Below are 9,706 nucleotides of genomic sequence, written 5' to 3'. Positions count from 1 at the left end.
ATTTTAGGTGAGTACATGCTGGGATGGGTCAGGACGGAGGGCAGATGGCTGCTGCTGTTTCCTCCTGTCGCTGTGGCAGAAACCACAGGACTGGGCACACTTAAGCCTCCAGGTACTGGCCCCAGAGACGAGCCATGTACCTTGATGACCAGATGGCTGCGGGACACAGCATGGCCTGGCTTATTGTCCCCTCCAAGGTTTTCTGCTTTGCCCTGTCTTAGTACGGGGCTTGAGGTGAGTCCTGGGGGTGTTTTGGGCTGCCCTGCAGCACTGCTAGTGCTTTTGGCATGGTTGGTACCCGCAGGCTGTGTCTGATGAATGAATTTCATCCTGCTGCTCTGGGAACAAAACGGGAACATCCCCCAAAGGACCATGGCTCCCTGCAGGTCTCTCCCTGCCGTGGCACTGTCACCGAGGTCTCTGCAGCCGCCTGGCCCACCTGTACAAAGGTAATGGCGATGCCCCAGCCAAGGCCCAGAGCAAATGGGTCTGGGCAGGAGATGGGAGCCCTTCAGTGGGATGCCTGCCCTGGGAAAAGCCGAACGCCAGCAGGCTGGGACGGGCTCGTGGCTGGGGGAGAGGGCACAGAGTTTTTGGGGAGAGCCAGAGGCTCATGCAGAGGGATGCCCGTGCCTGCATGGCTCTCCCTGCTTCTCTGCCCGGTCCCCGTGGGACCCCTCCCCAGGTAAGGCCAGGGCCTGTCCCTTTTAATCCCTTGGAGCTGTTGCCAGCCGTGGCTTGGTGGGGTCCCCATCGCTTCCACTGGCTGTTCGGCAAATTAAGAGCTTGCTATTAGGCTGCTAATTAAAGGCACTTCATTAGCAGCAGGGGAGGCAGCTCCTGGCCGCAGCAAAATTGGATTCCTCTCAGCTGCTGCGCACCGGGTCTCTCCTCGCTGGGGCTGGGGTCTGTGCCCCTCCGTGTGCGAGGACAGCAGCTGCCCCGCTCCACGGCCGTGTGGGTTTCCAGCCCTCCTACCCCAATCGCTGAGGTCAGGGGACATCTGACAGGGTGGGAGAGGGGCTGGGAATGTTGATGGGGGCGTTGGGTCGTACGGGGCTGCCCCTTCGCCCCCAGCTTGGGGGTGATGCGGGGACGCTGCCCTGCTTACGGTCCCTGGGCCACTCACCCCGTTTGGAGGGGACACACGGGGACCCTCGGCGGTGCAGAGCATCACACGGGTGACCCCGCCGTCCCCAGGCCTGGCCGTGGCCCCTCCCGGGGCTGGGCAGCCCGGAGCTGCCAGCCTGCCTCTGCCCGCCCCTCCACACCCCCCCCCACCCCCCCGGGCGAGGGGGGAAGGGCCCCGGACTCCTCCTTCGGCTGCTGAGGAGCCTCCAATGAGCCCAGGGGCACCCAGGTTGCCTGCCCTGCCCTCCCTTCCCTCTTCCCCTCCTTCTTCCATCGAAAAATGGGAGACACGAGCCAGGCCGGTGGACCGGGGCTGCCTTCCTCCCCGCATCCTCCTCCCCCACTCCGCTCCAGCTTCAGCCTCGCCCCGACGGTCGGGAAAGGGACCCCGCAGTCCAGCGGGGACATCACTGGGGTGAGCTCCCTGCGGGCTAGGGGGATGCCGCATCCCCGCTCCCCTCTGCCCCACGGTGCCCCACTCCCACCCCAAGCTCCTGTCATCGCCCGCCTGCCTTCTCCTGGCTCGGGATTCCTGGTGGGATTAGCGGGGATTTGGTGTGCGGGAGCTGCTGGGTGCTACGGATCGGGCTACTGTGCTGAGGGGGCTGTGGGATGGCCGGGGGCTGCGGGGGGGGGCCGGACCCTGCCCTGCTCCCCTCTGCAAGGCTGAGGTCTGGGTGCTGGGACACGGCGCTGCCCACGGGGGACACAGGGCCTGTCGCTGTGGGGCCGGAGGGCGCCTCCTCTCCAGGGGAGAGAGCCGGGTGCAGCACCCAGCCTGGGCTGGGGGCGGGGGGGGGGCGGGGTGCTGAGTGCCTCTTGGGTCCTACTGGGCACTCCAGTCCCGGGGTGGGCTGGTCTCAACGCCCCCCAGCCCGGCTGGGGCTGCAGGGTGCCCCTCCGCAGCCCTCGCTCCCCACAGTGAGGATGCCCGTCCTGCATGTCCCCACACAGCCCGAGTGGGTGATGGAGGCACTGGTGGGGGTGAGGGTTTAGGAGGTGGGTGCAGGTAGGGTTTTGGAGGGGTGAGGCTGGGACCCACTGCGGGGAGCTGCACCTTTCAGCAGCTCTGGGCCTCCCAGGCAGGGAGGTGTGCATGGGGCAGCTCGCAGCAGTGCCGTTTGGGTGTCCCTGTCGGAGCAGGGGTGCTTTGGCCAGGCAGCCTGAGCTGGGCCGCTGCCAGAGTAAAGCCTCACTTCACAGCCATGCGACCAGCCGTGGGGTAGCCGAATTGGCTGGGCTGGGTACTGGGCAATAGCACAAAGTGTTGCTCAGCGCAGGACTCTGTCACACTGGGATTTTTGCTCTGGGGCAGTGACCCAGTGGAGGTCCTGCCTTATGTGACCTTGGTCCTTGTCTCTGTTGTGCTGATCTCCCCTCCTCTCTCCCAGCACCTCACCTTCCCCCTGCTGTCGGTCACTCTCCTGGTGTCCTTCGGCTCCTCCATGCTCTATGGCTACAACCTGGCCGTGGTGAACTCGCCGGCAGTGGTAAGGGATGGGCAGCCTCTCCAGGAGCAGGGGAAGGGCTCTGCATCCCTCCCTGGGAAGGGCTGCTACCTGGCAGCCCCACATCAAAACGCTGGTGTTTCCCTTGGGCAGTCGCCCACAGAAAGGAGCCCAAGGGGAGGGATGGCGTGGGAGGGACATGGGAACCTGTGTTCTTGTACCCCCCCCAAACTGGTCTCTACCTGAAAGGCAGGGGCTGGGGAAAGCTCCCCACAACCTCCTTGCTCAAGCTCTGCCTGTGGCATCTCCAAGTTGTCCTTAAACCCCTGTGGTGCTGAAGCTGGCTGAGTAACCAGACCAGCACATCCCAGTCATCCCCAGTCACGTCTTGCCCTGCACCTCCTGCGATGCTGATAAACCCATGGCATTTTGCCAACAGGGCCTGTCTTCCCTGGTCTTCTCCTTTCTCCCAACGCATTTGGTGCCTATGTTTGTGTCTCTGCCCCGCAGCACATAAAGGCTTTCTACAACACCACGTGGGCCCGGCGGTATGGGCATGGTCTGGCCCCCGGCCCCCTGACCCTCCTCTACTCCCTGACCGTCTCCATCTTTGCCCTGGGTGGGCTGGTGGGCTCCCTGCTGGTGGGGGTGCTGGTGGAGCGGTACGGCAGGTAAGGGGGTGGCATGGGACAGGGTGGTTGAGGGACAGGTCAGGGCTGGAGGGGCTGCTCTGCTGCTTGTGCCCTGCTAGGAATGGCGCGCTGAGCCGCAGTGCTCTCCTCGTCCTCCTGGCCGGCGGCTTCATGGGCTTCAGCCGGGAGCTGGGGTCCCCCGAGATGGTGATCATCGGCCGCTCCATCACGGGGGTCCACTCAGGTAGGTGCTGCCCGGGCTGTGTGGCTGTGCATGGCCTCTTCCTCACGGCTCAGTGTCCTACAGCCCGTTCCCAGGGGGCTGGAGAAGACTTCGTATTCCTCATGGCCACATGAGATGGGGGGTTCTGCATGGGGAAGACAGGACCACCTCCCTGGCCCTGGGGTCCCCATTGTGGATGGTGCTGGGCATGGGAGGAGATGCACCGAGGGGCTGGCTGGGCACCCTGCTGCCTCTTCCATCCTGGTCCCTCCTGTCCCTCCCCAGGTATCTGTCTCAGCGTGGTGCCCCTCTACCTGGGAGAAATCGCCCCCAAGAACCTGCGAGGTTTCCTGGGCCTCATGCCCAGCATCTTTATCTGCCTGGGGGTTTTCTTGGCACAGCTCCTGGGCCTCCCGGAGCTGCTGGGCAAGGTGAGCATGATACCCCAGCCCACGCGTGCTGGACCCTGCTCTGCCCTCCCCATGACACATCCCATTTGGACTCCTCTCAGGACAGGTTCTGGCCCCTTTTCCTGTCCATGGTGGTCATTCCTGCCTCCCTCCAGCTCCTCCTGCTGCATTGCTTCCCTGAGAGCCCACGGTACCTGCTGATAGAGAGGAACGACATCTGCGGGGCCTCCAAGGGTGAGAGGGTGTCCTGGGGTGAGGACTGGCTCCAGGAGGTGCTGGGTGCTTGTCCAAGGTCTCCTGAGACCAAGGTGCATCCTCATAGCATCCTTCCACACCCAACAGCCCACCACGCTCCTTACGGCTCAGCCCTTCTCTCACAGCCAGCTGCGCTGTAGCATTTCTGTGGTGCCCATCCCCGTGATGTGAAGCATCTCCTCGGTTCCTGTGGATGCTCAGTCCCACAAGTCAGAGAGATCCCCTGGTCAGGCTGAGCCAGGGCAGAGCCAAGCCCCTGCCCCGTGCTGTATCTATGAGCATCCACCCTGCAATGGGGAGATGTGTGCCCGTGACCCCCACTCTCCCCACAGCACTGCGCCGGTTCCTGGGGACGTCTGATGTGCAGGATGTGATCGAGGAGATGAAGGAAGAGCAGCGGTCGCTCTCCTCCATGGAGATGGTCTCCGTCTGGCAGCTGCTGCGGGACCGCTCTGTTCGCTGGCAAACCCTCTCGGTGGTGGTGGTGAACGCCGGCATGCAGCTCTCAGGGATCGATGCCGTAAGCCCTGCGGGGTCCTCACCCCGGCACCTGACTCTGCAGAGGCTGAGCTGAGACCTGGCAACTCATTTCATCAAGTGCCCCGTGCTCCATACCCCCAGCTCACACTGCATCCCCTCCTTGGCAGATCTGGTTTTACACCAACACCATCTTCGAGAACGCAGGGATCCCCGCGTCCCAGATCCCCTACACCACCGTGGGAACCGGTGCCATCGAAGTGGTTGCAGGGCTGATCGGGGTGAGTGATGGGCAGACAGACGGACGCAGCCTCTCAGTGCCTTCTCCCCGGCTCCTGACATTATCAAACGGGGGGTGCTGGATGGACCCCAAGTGCCGTCCGTGCCACAGCATAGCCTCTTTGCTTGGGGACAGGGGGTTTGGCAGGGAAATGGGACAGGGAGATGGGATTAGAGGGGCTCAGTATGGGAGGGGTGGGAGAACTTGGGGGTAAAAGGGTAGCAGGGAGGTTGGGGGAAACGCCAGGCAAGGGCAGATTGGGATGATGGAGGGGGCTAAGTGGTTCCTTCCAGCTCCCGATGTTGCTGTCACTCTGTTAGCAGGGCCACACGTCCCCATCTGCCCCCCAGCCAAGCACCAGCCTGGCCCCCGGGCAAGCAGCCCCGGCCCCCCCGGCCAGGCCTCATTTAGCTGGAGAGTTAGCGCTGGGCCAGGCAGATTTATGGCCCTCGCCCCATCTGCGAATGTCACCCGGGGCCAGCCCAAGCCACCCAGCACTAAATCTGCTCCCTGACAATTACAGAGATGGATGGGGAGCGGCTGCTCCCAGAAAACCGGGGCTGAGCGGGGTCTGCTCCCCTCTCCCCATAGCTCACCCCACAGCAGAGTGGGGCCGCTCGGTCCCCCCTTGCCCCTCCAAAGGATGCCCCCTTCTCCTATTTTTCCCCTTCTCTCCTGCCCTGGCCGCAAGGTCCCCCCAGCAGCCGCCCGGCGTGCAGCAGGATTGTTCGGGAGCAGCCCCGCAAACGGCCCCCGACGGACGTGCTGAGATTGGTTATAAAATTACAGGCATTTGTTCTGCTGTCAATACCCTGCCTGCTCCAGCCGCCGCCGTGCCGCCTGCCCGCGCCCTGCCTCCTCTGCCCACTGCCCCCCAAATGCCCCATGCCCAGCTTGGCACATCTGCTCGGCCCCGGTGCAAACGCAGCCGTGGGGCCACCCCAGTCAGCCCCAACCCCGAACCCCGACAGGGCTCTGCGGGACCCCACTGCTGCCTGGTGCACGCTCACCCCGGGACCCTGGAGTCCTGGCTCTTCCCATGCCCCGGCCCCAACCCTGTTCTGAGCTGGGGCTGCCCCCACCCCCCAGATGCCACCGGGAACATCCCTCCACCTGCACTGGGATCTGGGGTTCAAGGGATGCCCCCATCCTGCTGGGGAGCTCCCCACCACCCTGTCAGTCTCTTCTCTCCCTTGGCAGTGCTTCACCATCGAGAAGGTGGGCCGGCGGCCCCTCATCATCACCGGCTTCTGTGCCATGGGCATCTGCTCGGCCGGCATCACCGTCTCCTTGCTGCTGCAGGTAGGGTCCTGTCACCACCACCCCCCTGGGCCACTGACATGGCTGGGGCTGGAGCACTGGGTGCCTTAAGGAGGGGTGGGTGATGAAGGGATGGGTACCACCCCAGGGGAGGGAGCGGGCATGGAAACAAGAGGTGAGACGGCTCCTTCCGAGCAATGTTTTCCCTCCAAATTTCAAGAGAAGGAAAAATTAGAGCAAAGAGCGACAACAAAATAAGTCTATGTGAGAAAAGTCCTGCTACTTCTGGTCACTTTTTGGCAGAAATAGCTGTCCCCAGGGAGGTAGCTGTGACATGTCAGGGGCGCTGGAGAGGCCTGCAGAGTCCTTCTGCTGTCTGCTACCGGGTGAGGCTCCTGCAGCTCCAGGGATGTCTCAGCATCACAGGTCGCTGAGCTTTGCTGATGCGGACTCTCACCAGCTTTGCCCCAGACCATCTTCCACATGTCCTGCATGGCCACCATTCCCAAGGGCCACGACTGAGCCGAGGGGCACGCGTGACACCTGGTTCTGGGGACGCTGGGTGTGAAGCTCAGGGCCACTGCCCCAGCAGCATCCCCCGTCCCCGTGTCCCCTCGCAGACCGCCCTGCCGTGGATGCGCTACGTTGGCGTCGCATGTGTGGTTGGCATCATCGCTGGTTTCTGCATGGGACCAGGTGGGTCTGGGGCCGGCGGGAGTGGGGTGGGAATGGGGTCCCTGGGAATGGGGTCCCCAGGGGAGCAGGGGGGTTTGCAGGCAGAGGGGGCACAACAGGTGCTCTGGCCCCTTCCCCGTGGCCAGGTCCAGGTTTATCATCCTGCACCCCCTGAGCGAGACCCTGCCACGAGCCCCTCCAGCCCCATGTGTCCCTGCGGCATGCTCCACCTCCTCCTCCTCATCCCTGCTTCCTTGGCCAAGCAGGGAGAAAGCCCTGGGAACCTTCCCCAGACCTCTCTGGAGGCGTTACCCGCTCCCATGGCGAGCATTGTCCTACCCCTGACGGAGCGTGGGCGCGAGAGCGGGCTGGAACACCGTGGAGTGAAACTTGGACCGGTTTACCCAGTTGATGTATTAGCAGAGCTGCTAGCAGATCTATAATTCATCCTGAGCTCAGACTTTATTCACTGTAATTACATCTTTAATTAGGATTTTAATGGCTCATTGTTCACAAACAATGATGAATAGGAATTTTAAAACAAAAAAATATATATCTCTATTCTGGGCGAGCTGTGAGTAAGAGTCCGTCAGGGGCTCTGCTCCTCCCTCGCTTACTGGCACTTTTTTTTTGGTTTGTCTTTTCCATTGAAGCATCTTTCATAAAGAGGTCCCAGTCAGCCCTATGCCAGGCAGTGGGACCCCAGCCATGTCACCAAGTCAAATGGAGTCCCCTACCAGATCCCCGAGATGTGCCCTGGACCTGGGATCCTGCCCTCCAGCAAAGGGACAGTCCTGGGACACAGGCGTGCCAGCTCAATGACACACGACATGGGGGACCACGTCCTTCCAGGAGAAGTAGCCACGGCCCATGTCCAGTTTTCAGTAGCCAAGTTGGCTTGGGCAATCATCTTCAGTCATTCTGGGTTTTTTTCACAGTACAACTTGGGAAAAGCCAGCTGGAAAAATGGCATTTCTGTGTCCTGCACGAAATTCTGATGCTGGAAATGTGGTTGCTTCTTTCCTGCCCAAATCAGCCACGGTGTCCAATTAGCTGCTCGACAGAAGGAAATTTTCTAAACCATTTTGATCAAGGGAGGCTGGGAAGGGCATCATGGAGAGCACCGGGAATGCGCTTCTCTGCATGTGATCTGTATGAGATTTAATAGATTGGCATTTAGGCCAATTATTGCAAGATGAGGATCCAGGTGAAGTGTTCCACCTTGACTTTGACTCGATCTGAAACTTTGCAGTCAAGCAACTTGTGAAATTGGCCTCAGCCCCCAACAAGGTGTGGCTGTGGTATGCCAGGGGGAACGTCACCCCCCTACTGGGTCCCAAAGGGACATCGAGGGCAGGACACTGGTTCACGCATCCCCACACTCCCCGTCTCCTCCAGCCCTCCCAGCACTACCAGTTTGACCTGTGGGTTCTGCTGGGATCCAGCCCTTTGGCTGCAGGGCTGAGACAGGCAGGACCCCTCATTCCCGGTGGTGCCTGGGGCAGCCTGTGCCCTGCACCCTCGATCTGTCCCCTCCCTCCACAGCTGGTGTTCCCTTCCTGATGACAGCTGAGCTCTTCACGCAGTCGCACCGCCCAGCCGCCTACATCGTGGGAGGGTCCCTCAACTGGCTCTGCAACTTCACTGTGGGCTTCATTTTCCCCTTCTTGCAGGTACCAGTCCTGAGGGGCTGAAGTAGGAGGAGGGGATGGACACAGCCCTGCTGCTCCCGCAGGACAGGGTGCCAAAGTAGGCTTAACCCCAGGGTTGCCCATGCTCCTGGTTTGACTTGAAGCTGGCTGCAGCCAGCCCGGGGAAGGGTGACGGGAGGGGATGCTGCCTCGTGCCATGCCCAACTCAGGGATGCCTGGCTTTCTGCCCCGTCCCTGGTCTCTTGTTGTCCCCAGATGTCAGCTGGTGCCTTTTGCTATCTGGTTTTCTGTGGCATCTGCCTACTGGTGGCCCTGTACATCTACCTCATCATCCCCGAGACCAAGAACAAAACCTTCATGGAGATCAGCCACATCTTCACCACCCGCTGCTCCTTCCTCTCCATCCCAGCCCACCTCATCGGGATGATGAAGCTCAAAGGCTACGGGGCCTTGGAGAGCAGCTCCCTGGAGGACTCAGGCTCCAGCTTGCTCTGATCTGGGTGGTGTTGGGGCAACCGGCGTGGCAGAGGAGGCTGGGGAGGGAACTGAGGGCCCATTTCCTTCAACTTGATCAGCTCTGCATCTCCCAGGACATCTCATCACGCCGCAGCCTATGGCCAGGACGAGCTCCGATGATGCACCAGGGTTACACCAACCACTGCGCGTCACCCCCATGCTGGAAGAGATGCCCCCCAAAGACAGAGGGACCTTCTTGGGGCAGGGGGTCCACATCGCTCCCGGGCACGTGGGCTTGCCCAGAGCTGCCCACACAAGGTGTTCAATAAAGAGCGTTGCCTCCAGAGCTGGCGTCTGGCAAGCGCAACCCGGGACAGCAGCGAGCTGGAGTGTGCTGGCACGGGTGGGTGCTTCCCCAGTGCCGGGGAGCAGCAGGATGGGATGGGGGGCTTGTCCCTCTCTCCACTGTGCCTCACCAGGAAGGCCTAGGCAGACCCTCGGGGAGCTGCCATTTGCAAGGAAGCTATTGTATTTTGCTCTGTTAAGTGGTAAGAGCTGGGCGATGGGGATGGCTGTGTGGCCAAAACCCTCTAGTGCCAACACAGACATTGTTGCAGATGATTTGGCCCTCTTTTTTTCCAGCTCCCCACTCTGTGATGGGCCCACAGCTTGCATGTTTGGTGCTCATGGTCCCTTGTTGGTGCGCTGGACTTCACCTCTTGTGAGGAGCTCACTCTTTCTCCATCACTTGGCAAAGCTTCTGGGTGCTGGGTGGGTGCTGGGCCCACGGGGACAGGGACTGGATCA

The 9,706-nt window shown here is 61.7% G+C and overlaps 1 protein-coding gene across 1 annotated transcript; it reads left to right on the top strand.

Annotated features, from left to right (window-relative positions):
- The first annotated feature begins 1,411 nt into the window (after window positions 1-1,411).
- LOC104484794 (solute carrier family 2, facilitated glucose transporter member 5-like) lies at window positions 1,412-9,243 on the top strand. The gene is made up of 12 exons (XM_086751928.1): window positions 1,412-1,546; window positions 2,523-2,621; window positions 3,090-3,250; window positions 3,331-3,455; window positions 3,720-3,865; window positions 3,946-4,078; window positions 4,432-4,619; window positions 4,747-4,857; window positions 6,057-6,158; window positions 6,737-6,812; window positions 8,337-8,464; window positions 8,699-9,243. Exons 1-12 carry the CDS (start codon window positions 1,412-1,414, stop codon window positions 8,936-8,938), a joined length of 1,644 nt encoding a protein of 547 aa, XP_086608054.1. The 3' UTR covers window positions 8,939-9,243.
- Window positions 9,244-9,706: the final 463 nt, after the last annotated feature.

The sequence above is a fragment of the Chlamydotis macqueenii genome, chromosome 7 (genome assembly GCF_036417535.1).
Source record: "Chlamydotis macqueenii isolate bChlMac1 chromosome 7, bChlMac1.mat, whole genome shotgun sequence".
NCBI classification, from domain to species: domain Eukaryota; kingdom Metazoa; phylum Chordata; class Aves; order Otidiformes; family Otididae; genus Chlamydotis; species Chlamydotis macqueenii.
The sequence above is the reverse complement of the archived record's forward strand: the minus strand, read 5'-3'. Positions and strand labels throughout refer to the sequence as shown.

Excerpts from the sequence above, each read along its gene's own strand:
- LOC104484794 (XM_086751928.1), top strand. The coding sequence starts at position 1,412 with ATGGGAGACACGAGCCAGGCCGGTGGACCGGGGCTGCCTTCCTCCCCG. Across the intron at positions 2,622-3,089 it reads TGGTGAACTCGCCGGCAGTG|CACATAAAGGCTTTCTACAA; the intron begins GTAAGGGATGGG and ends TCTGCCCCGCAG. Across the intron at positions 8,465-8,698 it reads TCATTTTCCCCTTCTTGCAG|ATGTCAGCTGGTGCCTTTTG; the intron begins GTACCAGTCCTG and ends TGTTGTCCCCAG.